Source organism: Callithrix jacchus, chromosome 12 (genome assembly GCF_049354715.1).
Source record: "Callithrix jacchus isolate 240 chromosome 12, calJac240_pri, whole genome shotgun sequence".
NCBI lineage: Eukaryota > Metazoa > Chordata > Mammalia > Primates > Cebidae > Callithrix > Callithrix jacchus.
The window spans coordinates 110,194,565-110,209,391 of record NC_133513.1 but is presented as its reverse complement, the minus strand read 5'-3'; the positions used below and the strand labels follow the sequence as shown (position 1 = coordinate 110,209,391).

Here is a 14,827-nt window from a genome sequence, read left to right as displayed (position 1 = left end):
GATTAATGATTCTCGAGGAAATGTAGGGATGGAGAGATGGAGCCGGTTAAGAAATGAAAGTCCAGGACCCTGTCCTCACATGACAGTGATGTCAACAAACTTTGAGAAACACTGCCCTAGTTACATGGCATTATCTAAGACTATAGCACTGTCATCTGGCTGACAGCAACTGACGGGACACCTATTAGGTGTTGCACATCAGTGCCCTTAAGGTCCTATTGCAGCATCTTAGTTACCTCCCTGCATGGGCAAGGACAGGGACTCCAGGGTCCCAGGTGGAGTGCTCACTTCTGGTTCAGTGCCCAGGGAAAGCCATCCTGTAGAGGCAGGATTTGAGGTAAACCCTGAACGATGGGAAAGAGTTGGACAGCAAGGGAGGTGGCAATGAGTAAAACATGAGTTATTTATCATGCAGGACACTAAGTAAGCCAGCCTGGCCACCACAGAGATCTGCTGAGGAGGCACAGTGAGATACCAGTTGGGATGCCCAACCAGAACACAGGGCATGGGGCCTTGATCCTTGCATGGCCCCCAGGCAGCCAGGTCACCTCAAAGAATGGTCATCACTATCTTATTTCTAATTGCCTTCCATCTCTTGGCTCATCCACATTAGACCTGAATTGTATGAACATGGCATCTTAAGAACCCCGGAACCTAGGACTGGGCACATGATATGAACGCAAAAACTGCACTGCAGAAAAAGCAGTTCAGTCAGATTGATTATTTGGCGTTATGCAGACTTAACTGATCAGCATTTGTCAATTCACCCAAACCATATTTGTTAACATCCTGTTTCAGGTAAAATGTTCCTCCTTGAAATGTTCTGTAGCCTTTAAAACCTTGCTCACTGGCTTCCAAACCTCTTGAAAGATTTATTGTGCAATAATTGTACTTTAAAAAAAGTTATACATGATTAAATAAGCCAGATGGCATGAAGACAGTGGCATGAACAGCATCAAGAGGGTCAGTCAGGTGCATGGGGAGCAAGTCGGACAGCCGCAGTGCAGGCAGGTAAATTAAACCTGCTCTCCACACACTGCTGGGGGGAGGAAGATGTATTCAACTCTCAACCGAAGAGAAAAATCAATGGGAAGGGATTGGCATTTGAATTCAGGGCAAAGCCCACTTATTAAGAGGTGAGCCCCAGCCCCTCCAAATGCCCCTTTCATGAGTCAATATCTCCTAAGTGGCAAAAAAACAAGCAAACAAAAAAACATGGTGGACCAAATGAAAAGTAAAGTAATACAAATACGAAGCTGGGGTAGTGAACCCATAAAAGCACTAAAAGGTAAGAGCTCAAGTCTTCAAGATTTTGGTAGGTACCAGGCCTTCTGACTAGGAAAGTTTTATTCTCTTCAACATAACTAGAAAAACAATGATGGTTTTGCATCCACTATTTAAATACCTGCAAAGGGACAAATTTCTATAAACAGCTTATCATATGCAGAATGTATTCTATCTCAGCAGCCTCCGCCCCCGCCCCCATCTTTGCCCCACCCATGGCATCCAGAAAACAGAGCTGTTGCTGGAAGGGCTTTATGGAACAACTATCAGAGCCATCCAGAAAAAGAAAGCTGCAATCCTCAAACCACCTAATTTCTTGTCTGGGCAACAACTAGAAACTTCAAGAGTAAAATTAACAAGTGTGCCCTGTCTTTAAAAATAATTTTTCAACCTGGGGAAAAAAAATTTACAACACAGCTATTCTCAACGGGAAATTCTGAGAGTGAAGCACTACCATGTCTTATAACAATTTTCCTCAAATGGTAATGTTGATATTTCCTATATAAGCACAGGGAGCTGAGTAACAGGTTTTTTCCTCCACCTATACTGATAAAGCTGATTATAAAAAATGGAAATTCAATAAACCAAATGGAAGATAACTCACATGCTCACAAACTAGTTCATGATTCTATGACTTGTGATACATGAAAACAGCATTAGATCCTACAATATAAAACAGCTTAAGTCCAAACACCTTGTTATCATGATGCTGTCTGATGGAAGAATTATTTGCTAAGAGTCATATGCCTTCTGGCTCTCACATCCCCAAGCATTTGGCAACTGCTCATCCTGAACGCCAGCACTTGTCTGCTCTGGGGTTTCTCAAGTGCACGGTCATCGATTCTTCCTCCTCCCTTGCACACTGCAGTACTGCCTGCATGCCCCCTTATCATTAGGTGCTGTCAGCCACCACCGCTGGCTTCCTGCTCTGCTTGCACGATGAGTAGGCAGCAGCTGCTGGTCGCCACTCTCAAATGTCACCATTAGGCCACTCAAATGGCATCCGACATGATGCCTTCAATTATGGGCACCATTGATGGGCACTGAGATGCATACTTTCTCAAGTGTTTAATGATTTATCTTGCAGGTGCTTATTAAGGGTGGTAACACCTCGCAGTGAAAGTGGCTTTCTGGAAACCTGTAATTCTTACTGTTTTGCCTTTCAAGATCACCTCTTTCACTTCCTTCAGCATTTAAATAAAAAAGGAACTAAAGTGTTGTTTAAATTGGGAAAAGGGAGGGGTACTGAGGCCTGCCTTCTGCAGAACATAGTGGTAGTTGTCTGGGCAAACACATTCCCTGCTCATCCTCTGACCTCATTCATTTCCCAAAGGCCGCAGATAAGCCATCAGGCTGCTGTTTGCAAACAGACACCACAACGGCCACTAATGTTTGCCGGCTTGGCAAGGGGATCCCATTCGGCAGTTCTGGGGTCTGTATAGCAAAAGGAAACTCACATCACAGAGCGGAAAAAAGAGAGAGAATTCAGGTATTGCTGGACTGACAGGGGAAGATAGACAAGTAGGAAAGAGTGGGGTGATATTGGAAGTAGGAACACACTTTTTGAGCCATAGGGTCAATCACTCTTTGGGATTCTTTCATTTAATCCTCACAACAGCCCTGGGAGGTAGATGTTATCATTTTTCCATGCAATAGAGGAGGAAACGAAGACTCATAAGCCTCTACATGGCGGGGCTGGTTTGGCTCCCATGCCCATGCTAGCCCTTAACTATCTCCCAGGAGTCTTCAGTCTCCTGGGCTACAGGAGCATTTGTAGCTGATTTTATACATGCACACAGACGCGCACACACATAATACACATATATACATTTTTTGGTCAAACATGTTGAGCATAACCTTCATTCAGCCTTAAACTGTTATTGTGGCAACACAATGGCAGTTTTCAGTTGTGCTGATAATTTTCTGACTCCATTCGGGCAAGGTATTGTGCTAGGGTCAGCCAAGCAAAGACATATCTGGAATTTACACACCCAAGCTGGAAAGCAGGTGTCTCCTAAGAGAAGGCTGAGAAAGGGCTGTGGTTTTCAGAGCTAGGGAAGCATCTAAGCAAGCAGGAGGAAGGACAAGGGGATGGCGTCTGTCTGAGTTACCTCCACAGCACCTTCCACACCTTTTCCATGAGTCAGATGGGCCATGCATTACTCAAAAGTATCTAGGTTAAATCCTATTGAAAATAAAGAGCACAAGGCCAGGGCCCAGTGCTTAATAGATTTCAAAATATGTGGAATTAATTAATGAATGTAAAAAACACCTGAGACAAACATCGGCTGCATATAGTCTTATTTTAAGGTTTGCCTTTAAATCTCCTTTTGGGGAAAAGCATCAAAGGGCAGTTCAGGAAATACCAAAGCATTAAGATACATTTCGTTTCACTGTCAGAAAGACCTTCTGATGTACTTCCAAGAGAACATTACAAACAAACCTCGCTTCTATTCACAAATGCAAAAATGCCATGTCTTCTTGTTCATCTCATTCATCCTTAATCCAAGACACTCTCCTTTCACCTGGACAAATAACTATCAGCATTTGCTATTTTAAAAACTGGCAACACCAGAAAAGAAAGGTGATCAGAAACACTGAGCTTCTCCTTGCTGGGTAAGGTAAATACCTTAGAAAGGTTAAAAGGAGTCATGCATTTCAAAATTCAAATTTTGAATCAATTAATTTGAACTTATTCAAAAGAGGGACACTTTATATGCTATATCTTGCCTGTGGCTATAAGTTTGGTCATAAAGTTATGAATTAAATAGTTCTGTGTGTTCACGTATACTCCAAAGTACACATACAATGATTTTTCCATAAAAATCCTAAAATCATCTCCAAAATTCTACATACAGTAAGGACAAGATGGCAACCATTACTGGATGCTGTAAGGGTTAGGAGAAAAGCAGCACCACAAATGGCTAACCTTGGGTGTGAGTACAGGAGGCAGAAACATTGTGTCCAAGATTTTCAAAACCATAGAAAATCAAATTGAATGACTACAGGTTTATACTTGGTTGACAAAAGAGCAACACCAATGCTAATCTATGTACAAAGATAATTTCATTCTCCCAGTTTATAAACATAAGCTTGAAAGAAATAACTCTCATGGTAATAAAAAATATATAAAAGAAGTAACTGCTCTATGTGTACAAACCAAAAAGAACTCTCACCATTTATGTTTGGAGGCTTTAGAACAAAACCGTGAGGAAGCTAACAGAAAGCCATGCTAAAATGATCAAGAACATTTTTCTTACCATTTTTTCTTCTTTGGCAGGTGGACTTCGAAGAAAAAAGCAGAGAGGAGCAAAAAGAATATCAATTATTCCAATAATTGTCATGAGCCATGGAAATCCAATTGCCTTTGCAATAGCACCACCAGCAGAAGGGCCTTTCAGGAAATAGAGAATTAGATAAAGCTTTTTCCAAATGTCTTATAGACTGAAACATGCAAAGATTTAAATAATTTTAGTAGACATTATCTGTTGTTCATTGAGGTAAAAGGTTATGAAAAGCCAATGTCCTTACCTATAGCGTACCCCATACAAAATGCCACATCTGCAATAGCGTACACACTCCCATAGACAGACACGTGCCGCAGGTCTACGAGGTAGCCCATGATGGGCATCATTGATGAATCCACCATTCCTGAGGACAGTCAGGAAACACAGTGTATAGAAACGGATGTAAACCCAAAATGGGCTGAATATCAGGGACTGTGTCCTAAACTCACGACCCTGCCAGCTCTTCTCCTTCTGTCATCACCACCTGCAATTCTTGGGGTGATAACAATCTTTGAGTAGAAAGAACGAAGGAAGCCTTTTCTGACCCCCAGAGGAGGTCAGCTTCCCCTCATATACAGAGGTTCCCTCACAGCATCAGTCTCAATTGTCATTCATTTCTCCATTCTTTGCTAAATGCCCAATTCTCTGTTGGTTTTGTTCGCCCGTGTCCCCGGCACCTTGTACATATTAGGAAGCAGCAAGCATCATTTCAATGAAAGAAATTTCCCTCATCTGCCTGCCATTAACACACATGGAGGGGAGGGTGCCAAACATCTGAGTCCCTGCCGGTGTGTTCACAGACAGTGGCTCATGGCAGCCAATCATGAGCATCCCCATTTTATAGATGAGGAAACCAATATTCAGAGAGGCAAGGCTTGACCGCACTCACTGAGCCAGGAAATCTGAGTCAGGAGCTCTGAACACACACCCTCTTTACGCTACCTGCTCCCCACTATTCAAGAGACAAGATTCTAATCCTGGTTGTAATTGTTGCTGGAGTGTGTGTATGTATATGTGTGTGTGTGTATGTGTATATATCTGTATGCATGTGTTTGCATATGTGTGTGTCTGTGTCTGTGTGTCTATGTATATTTGTGTATGTGTATGTATATGTATGTGTGTAGGTATGTGTATGTGTGTGTGTACATGTGTAGGTGTACGTGTGTGTATGTGTATTTATGTGGGGGTGTATGAGTGTGTGTGTGTGTGTGTGTGTGTGTGTGTGTGTGTGTGGCATGTGTGTGTGTGTTTTAGCTAACTCAGTTTCAGTTTCCTGAGCAGGGTCAGATGATCTCTCAGACTCTTGGAGTCCTGGGGCCTTCTGGTCCCCCCTAGTATTCTCCACCTTGGAAACGCCCATAGTCTAAAGTGTGTGACCCAGGTGTGGCCGACAGGAGGCGGGTCAGGCATGCGAGTGTGCTAAGTGGTGAGGGACAAGTGAACCAGACAACAGCAAATCAGGAAAGCACCGAGAGGACTCAGGCCGGGGGGGCCAGACATTCAGTCACCTGCAACTCTGCCAGGCCTGTAGAATAGCAAGGGAGCTGCCAGGGGACTGGGCACCCTCCCCAAAAAGATGTCCAGACAGTGAGGACAAGGGGAGGCAAGGCAGAGGACAGGCAAAGGCCACCTGAGGAGGACTTGGAGTACAGCACTGGGTTCTACCCCCAGCCTCGGCGGTCTTCTACCATCTGTCCTCAACAAAAGCTGTGCTGTGTCACTGTACCACTCAAAGATGACGTTCCTGCCTCTACAAGGGGTGGATTGAGCTCTTACTTTTATCACAATCAATTGGTATATTATAAATAAGAGACAAAGGTATCCCATTCACTCAAAATAGTGACAAGGTTTTTCCTAACATATCATCATTCTTAGCATTATAAAAACCCATCTCCTTGCCTATGAAAATTCCTGCAGCATTGGTGGTCATCAACGCCTCAGTCTGCTTTGTCTGTACTAAAACCTCTTAAATATATATATGTGAAGCCTTTGCCCCCAGCCTCATGAGAAGACGTGCTCACAGGGAGGAGTCCACACAAATGTGCCCTGAGCAAGGGATTCCCTTGTTTGCCCGGCCCAGCCATGGAATATCAGTTTGCTTCTGTAAGTATCTGGTTTTCAGGAAGTAAACGACTAGTGTACAGAAGTGGATGACAGGCTGTATTTAGTTAAGCTGCCTGCAAGCCTCCTTCCAAGATTCTAGAAAATTAGGTTGAAGAACTACAGTCTACCAGAGGAAGAAAAAACCTTCCTAGTGGAAAAGGGGTTTTAAATATAACCACAAGGTTTGTGTGACTTACCAATTGCAAAACCAACTCCAAAGTTCGGAGCTATGAGTCCATAAATGTTTTTTGCAAATGGAATCTGTAAGAGAAAATAACATTACGCTGAAATAACAAGAGACTCAACTTTAAATCATCTCAAAGTCTTGAACTTGTGTTTTCTCTGGTTACACTATGCCTGTTCCCTTCCAAAGAAAACAGGAGGAAGAAGGGTGGGGTTTGTGAAGAACCAGACCCCCCAAATCTTTAAAAGTCGAAGCTTGAAACGAGTTTTATGACCACCATGAAAAACTCATCACCAGCTTATGTGAAAGATCAGCCTAGTCCACACTCAAGTTTTGATAATAACAAGTAGGCTTCATGAGGGATGGATATTGGTCATTGGTAGAAGATATTTTATTCTAGAAAAACATCTTACTATTGTTTCAGGTTGGTTGTACTGAAGTGTTTAAGACACCATCAAGCTCAAGATGATGGAGGGGAAAGTTAAACATAAACTGCCTAATAAAACATTTTAAAGAATTTCTGACATAAAATGAAATACACCCCTTGGAAAGTCTTGTCCAGACATTTATAAGATGATAAAAAATTAGAACAAAATGAAAGCTGTAATAAAATATCAACCAAGTCGAATGTTGATTCTTGGTGATTCCTGCCCCAAGCCAAAGTTTTATTCCCAGATTGCTTTCACTTGTCGAAAGCCATCTTCTACTCACACATAAAATGCTGACTCCAACAATTATCATTCCTAGAAGGGCACAAAGCCACCTGCAAAAGAAAAATCACCATCAAGAAATGATCATTAGCTTTTTTCCCAGTCCAAGCTTTCAATGGAAACCAAAACAATTACTTGTAACAGCGAAGGCAGAAACAACTTAGAATTTTCTGAAAGAACTATATTATTGTAACAGAATGAGTGTTTTTTAAATACAATCTTACCTCCCCATTTTGTGTGCAAGTATCCCAAAAATATTGGTTCCAATGAGATAAGAGATACTAGCTGGCAAGAAAGCAACGCCTGTAAATGTATGAAAAGGAGACCTTATCAGTGCTGAGATCAGTCACATGTTAGAAAAACTAATAACTGTAGACACTGCAATGTTGATTAGAGCAGATTAAATGAAGCCCCGGGGCCCACACCCGAGCAGCTAATATCCGGCGCCTGCTGGATCTGGTCTGAACCCATGTGGCTTATCGTCCACACAAAGCTGCTGAGACACTCCAGAAATGAAAGTCCTTTCTGTATCAACAGCTTCATCTGCCCTCCATCTCTGGCTGGTGGTGGGCTTCACACGTGGGCCAATATGAACAGCTCCTGCCTGAGAGCTCGGCACCTGCAACCTTACGTGTGAATTCATCCCATAGAAGTAAGACACAGTCATTGAAAGAATTAGGGAACCATGAGATAAGCAAAAAGAAAAAAGTTAAAATTACCCCAAACTCTATCATGACTCCGATAATCACCAGTTATTTTCCCCTGTAAGTTTATTTACATATATAAATATATTTGTGTTTTGATTATCAAAAAAACAAAGGGATTATGCCCTACCTACTGTTCAACAGCCTGCTTGTTTCAGTTAGCTTTATGGACGTCTTTCTATGTCGGAAACATGAATGTCTACCTGGTCATTTTTTGTGGCCAAGTCAGATATGACTGGCATTTTCACATCCAAGTTGTTTTTTGTCTTTTCGTTTTCTTTTTGAGACAGAGTCTTGCTCTGTTGCCCAGGGTGGAATGCAGTGGCACAATCTCAGTTCACTGCAACCTCCACCTCCCGGGTTCAAGTGATTCTCCTGCCTCAGCCTCCCAAGTAGAGTAGCTGAGACAACAGGCATGCACCACCACGCCAAACTAATTTTTATATTTTTAGTGGAGACTGAGTTTCAACATGTTGGCCAGGCTGGTCTCGGACTTCTGACCTCAAGTGATCCACCCCCTTCAGAGTGTTGGGATTACAAGCGTGTGCTACCACACCCAGCCTCCTATCCAAGTTTTCATGCTCTACCATAGAGGGTATCTGCATCTCCTAGGTTCTGATGCACCCAGGGTGATTTCCTGCTGGTGGTGGCAGTAGTGGCCTTGAACATGTCCTCTGCATTGAACAGAAAGGCCTAGCCATATCAGACCCAGCTTGGCTGCCAGGAAATCGTGCACATCAGCTCTATCTGGTCCTCATCCATTATTAGAACTATAGGAAAATCTCTTTATGAGAGACTGCTTTTCAAACTTCTAATGATTTTAGCATTTTTTTCTTGAAATCAGATATATCAGACTTGATTCCAAGCCTTGCCTACACATGGTAAAAGTTACTTTGTTCTCAGAGGGCTGACACGCAGGTAGGTATCCGATGACAGAGTGCCTGCTACACTCAAAATGCACAGGGCCTGGAGGTCCTCCTCATCTCAGCAGCTGGCCACATACTCACAAGCAAGTGTGATCTTGTCTCTTTAGGATAAAGCATGAATGTGTCCCATCAAACCCAGAAAAAGGCTGAGTCTTTCGACATAGCAGGGACTTCAAAATAAATGGCTCCATGAGCTAAATCCAAAACCAGATCATTCTAGACATGGGGGTTCTGGGAAACACTAATAAACAGCAATCTCATTTCATTTTCCAGGGAATTATTTCTGTCACACTTAGCAATATGTGGTGGGCAAATAATTGTTCAATGTAATCTGATTGAGCAAACATTTGCTGACAGCCATGTGCCCAGCACAGCACTGGCCTGCAGCAAAGACAATGACAACGTGGTTCTGGTCCTGACGCAAGTGTTTTGAAGGAAAGAAGCAGACAACGTTTAAACTGTGACCTGGCCAAGTGAGGAACGTAACAAACACACAGGTGCCATGCTCTGGGGACCTGGAACTGCAGCTGGCCACGCTCTGCAGAGCAGATGGTATTTAAACCTGGCCTCACAAGCTATGTCATAGGACTTGCCACCAGCCTAGAGACTGTTAGTCTGGATAATAAGATATCATGACAACCTTTGTCTCAGGATAAAATCCCCGAGGGCCAGGTAGGTATAAATGAATAAAACAAGTAAATTGCAAGAAAAAAATAGCAGTGCAGATACCATGATAAAGAGCCAGTGACATTCAGCCTCAGTGTCAGAAAAAAATGAAAAATGGAGTAAAGAGAGGTCTGTGGCGACCCAGAGGGCCCAGACTCTATCTCAGAAGGCAGACGCCACTCTCTGCGGCCATTCACTGCCCTGGGGGACTGAAGTTCTAGTATTGGAAGATCTTGTTTGTTTTTTAAGGTGGAGTCTCACTCTGTTGCCCAGGCTGAAGGGCAATGGCACAATCTTGGCTTATTGTGACCTCCGCCTCTTGGGCTCAAGTGATTCACCTGCCTCAGCCTCCCAAAGTGCTGGGATTACGGGCATGAGCCAGGTACCCAGCCTTGGCAAGAATTATTTCTGGGGCTTTGCCCGACTCAATGAGAAAAGTGTTGGCTGGGACTGGCCTGCAACAGTGCCATGGACCATGGCAGGAACCCTCCCTTTTGCAGGGCAACACTCTCCTTCTTGGGAGTACCTAAGCCCTCTTCGCCTATCCCTGCTCACACCAGAAAATTCACCAAAGGGAGAGATTCTACCATCCCTTGTGCTTTTGATACAGCTTGGCTTCAGCCACAGCCTTGGCCAGCCAGTGAGGGAGAGGCTGTGGCCGTCACGAAGCCTGTGGGGAGCTGAACTGGCCATTCGCCCCAGAAGTGATGGTGGAAATGAGTCCTTGGGTTACCTCCAAGCTCCAGATGACCCTGCCCTGAAGGCCAAGGTCTCAGCTTAGAACCAGAATAGAGGCAATGGTCTGCCCTGTCCTATGGAAGGCTTAAAAGGAGGCTGAGTCCTGGCACCCCAGAGCTACAGAAAGCTGGCAGTCCCTCTTGCCTTCTGGTGCAGGCCCGTGTCCTTCCCTCAGTCCCACTTTGCATCCCCACAGCTTATTAAAAACAAAGGGGCTGAAGAACCAGAAGATAAGAGTGTGGCTCGATCCTTGTCTGGGGCCTGTTTCCCAGGGTTTCAGCTTCCCTTTGGGGGTTTGTAGGCTTCACCCCAAACTGTAAGTCTCTAAGTCTCAAAGTGTCTGGAGAAGCCATCTGACCTAGAACTCAGGTATAGAGAAAACACCATGAAATTATTCTTTCTCCACCTACCCAAGCCCAGGGCTTCCCCTCAAGTGGCAGATGGGGAATTCGGGGGGCAGGCTGGCAAGGGAACCATGTGAAAGATGGTTGGGCTGCCATATTTAGCTCCCCTAAAAAATGTGTCCAAAATCAATGTCTTTAGCAAGAGCAATCCTGTGTCACCCATGCAGCTAATAAGATCGTTTTGCTCTGACTTCAAATATCAGAGTCTTTCTCCAGAAACAGTGAGGGGAACCATAAAAGCAGAACGGCCTCCCTTTCACCCTGGACTGGAATGAGCTCACAGAAGATTCCTAAACACCAGAGGCTAGGCCGCAGGGGCAGCTCCCCGCCCTCAGCACTGGGTCACTCACAGTACCCCATTCCCAGGCTCAGGGAGCCATGGGCTAAAAGCTACAGAGACCTAGGGAAGGTGGGATATTTCCCCTTTTGCTGGTGCTGACGCAGGAGGCAGATAGAGAAATCCGATTCTCTTGAAGACAGACATGTCTATCTCTGGGGCAAATGAAAGGAGGAACCTCCGTGGTAGAAATGTGCAGCAAGCTGGTTGAGTGAACGTCTGGCGCAGGTGATAAGCCCCACACAGCAATCTGATGAGATCCAGGCAGCCTGTGCTCTGCTGTCTGCCCCTGATGGCCCAGGGCTTCTGGCTGACTTTAAAGATTTTATAAAGAAACCCTCCAGGCTTTGTCTGAAGAGATTGAGCACAAAACATCTTAAGTGTCCTGCACGTGGCCGGGACACATTCAAAGAGGATGAGAATTCAGTTAGGTGGCCAGGAGACCCCGCAAACCTGTAATCACAACACTTTGGGAGGCTGAGGCAGGAGGACAGCTTGAGCCCAGAAGGTCAAGGCTACAGTGAGCTATGATTGCACCAGTGCACTCCAGCCTGGGTGATAGGATGAGACCCTGTCTCTAAATAAACAAGAGCTCAAGAGTGCATGCACAGTCAACACAGCAGCTCAACTCCGCAGTGCACACTTCAACTGGACAGCAGGCACCTCCTGAAAACACCTAGAGACCCATGTTACCTCAAGGACCAGAGTGAAGAAAAGCTGGGAAACAGCCTCTCTAGAGTCAGCACAGGTATGAGCAATAAGGCCGGAGGGTGTGTTCTCATCTGCTGTTCGCTAACTTAGTGTCAGATATAAATCCACCCCTCCTGCAGAGCAGTATGCCTTCTTTAGGAGCTCTGGAAGTCTTTGTGCTTCCTCTTTCATCTTGACTGCTAGGATGTTCAGAGCTACTTCTGCGTAAGAAACATTCCTGTTTAGTTCCAAGAATCCTTCCCTCCTTCGCTATCTCTTCTTAATTCATATGTGGTTTTGTCTTAGGACACAACTCACATGGTTTAAAATTCACCCTCTGACAGTGCACGGTTCAGTGGTGTTTAGTACATTCAGAGTTGTGCAACCATCATTACTATCTGATTACAGAACATTGTCACCATCCCACAAAGAAACCTCACACCCCATTAGCAGTTTCTCTCCATCCTCACTCCCTCTCCACCCACCATTTGGAACTTTATTAGGTATTGTTTGATGAGGGAGCACAGCAACTCAATGCAGAACCCAAAGACACTGGTACTCAAGCCAGGCCAAGTGCAGGGAGGCAGGTGGAACAGGGAAAGTCTAAGCCAGGGGGCAGCTTCTGGCAAGACACTCCCTTCCCCAGGGCTGCATGCCCGTGAGAGAATAAGGTCACCTAAGAAGGGTTGGGAACACAAAAAATGCTGGCTTGTTTCAGAACTGAGAGTCTCCATCTGAAGCTATCCACATGTACCTTAAAAGAACTATAAAAAGAACATAAATATCTAGGAAGGACCATTGATAAACTCTTAAAGAAAAAGGCATGTCAGGGGAGATAGCCTTCCAGATATGCAACCACATTCTAAAGCTACAGTAACTAAACAGGAATGGCAAGTGCATCAATGGGATGAAAGAGAGAATCCAGAGAGCCAAGAACTTGTGGTCTGTGAGAAAATGATGAGGATGGGAAGAATCAGATCCACTACTGCAGAAATGATCTTAGGACAACTGGCTGGCCATACAGAGAATGAAATCACTAGGTTCCCATACATGCCTTGGGATAAAACAAATTCCATATAGGTCCAGATTTTAATGTAAAAACAAATCAGAAATGTATTAAGGGAAAACATGGGTGATTTAAAAAATAGTCTTGGCATGAGGCCTTTCTGAGCTTGACTTGATATGACAATGACATTAAAGGGAAGCCTGCTAAACCTGACTAGTGGCATTTTAAATATTTGAGTGGCTTCAAGAAAAATCCATAAAGTCAAAAGACATAGAACAATGTGAAGGCAATATCTGTAAAACATGTGGTAATAGATTATTATCTAAATACACAAAGAACACATAAAATCAATAAGAAAGGACAAATAACTTCATAGAAAAATGGGCAAAGTATATTCATAAGAAATTCACAGTAAAAGAAATACACATGGCTAATACACATATGAAAACATGGTCAATTTCACTCAAAGAATTTGTGGCTGGGCGTGGTGGCTCACACCTGTAATCTCAACAATTTGAGAGGCCAAAGCAGGTGGATCACTTGAGGTCAGAAGTTCGAGACCAGCCTGGCCAACATGGCAAAACCCCATCTCTACTAAAAATAAAAAAGTTTGCTGGATGTGGTGGCACACACCTATAGTCCTAGCTACTGGGGAGGCTGAGGCCACGAGAATTGCTTGAACCCAGGAAGCAGAGGTTGCAGTGAGCGAGATAGCATCACTGTACTCCAGCCTAGGTGACAAAGTGAGACTCTGTCTCAAAAAAAAAAAAAAAATGTAAAAATAAATTAAAATGAGACCCCTCTTTCTGTCTCAGTCAAGAGAGAAAGACTGAAAGACTGCTATTACCCATCTTAGTGCAAGAACTTCCAAATAGTCAAATGCCTGTTTTTTGTTTGTTTTGAGATGAAATTTCACTCTTGTTGCCCAGGCTGGAGTGCAGTGGTACAATCTCAGCTCACTACAACCTCCACCTCCTGGGTTCAATTGATTCTCCTGCCTCCCCTTCCAAGTAGCTTGGATTACAGGTGCCCCGCCTCCCAACGCCCAGCTAATTTTTTTTGTATTTTTAGTAAAGATGGAGTTTCACCATGTTGGTCAGCCAGGTCTCAAAATTCTGACTCAGGTGATCCACCTGTGTCAGCCTCCCAAAGCGCTGGGATTACAGGCGTGAGACACCACACCTGGCTTGTCTAACTTTTAAGAATGCACCCTATAGATATATTTCCAAACATGAATAGGAATGCATGTTAGGCATACTCTACAGTATGGTTTCTTTTTTCTTTCTGAGACAGGGTCTCACTCTGTCACCCAGGCTGGAGTGCAGTGGCATGACCATGGCTCACTGCAGCCTCAACCTTCTGGGCTCAGGCAACACTCCCACCTCAACCTCCTGAGTAGCTGGGTCTTCAGGTGTGCACCACTACTTCTGGCTAATTTTTTTATTGCTGCTGTTGTTGCATTTTTTTGTTGTTGTTTCTCAGTTTTTTTTTTTTTTCTTGTGGAGAGAGCGGCTCACCATGTTGCCCAGGCTGGTCTTAAACTCCTGGTCTCAAGAAATCCACCTGCCTTGGCCTCCCAAAGTTCTGGGATTACAGTCATAAGCCACTGCGCCCACCCTGCCATATGGTTTTTAATGGCAACTGGAAATGTTAGGTAATCAGATGTCATGACATTTTTAAGCTCAGTTCCATCTTAAAACCAGCAAAGCACATTTCTTGCCAGTCACAACCCATAGATATGAGATGTTTAGAGTCAAGGAAATAGCCTAAAGATATGTACAAGGACAC

At 44.1% G+C, this 14,827-nt stretch overlaps 1 protein-coding gene across 1 annotated transcript in view; it reads right to left on the bottom strand.

The window, feature by feature from the left end:
* Positions 1 to 14,827, bottom strand: part of SLC18A2 (solute carrier family 18 member A2) — a 39,908-nt gene that overhangs the window by 4,302 nt on the left and 20,779 nt on the right. Inside the window, exons 11-15 of the mRNA XM_002807467.7 lie at positions 7,793 to 7,871; positions 7,570 to 7,621; positions 6,872 to 6,935; positions 4,816 to 4,935; positions 4,545 to 4,678 (exon numbers count right to left, since the gene is read on the bottom strand). Of these exons, the coding sequence (XP_002807513.5) occupies positions 4,545 to 4,678; positions 4,816 to 4,935; positions 6,872 to 6,935; positions 7,570 to 7,621; positions 7,793 to 7,871 (449 nt within the window). The remainder of the gene's footprint in view (positions 1 to 4,544; positions 4,679 to 4,815; positions 4,936 to 6,871; positions 6,936 to 7,569; positions 7,622 to 7,792; positions 7,872 to 14,827) is intronic.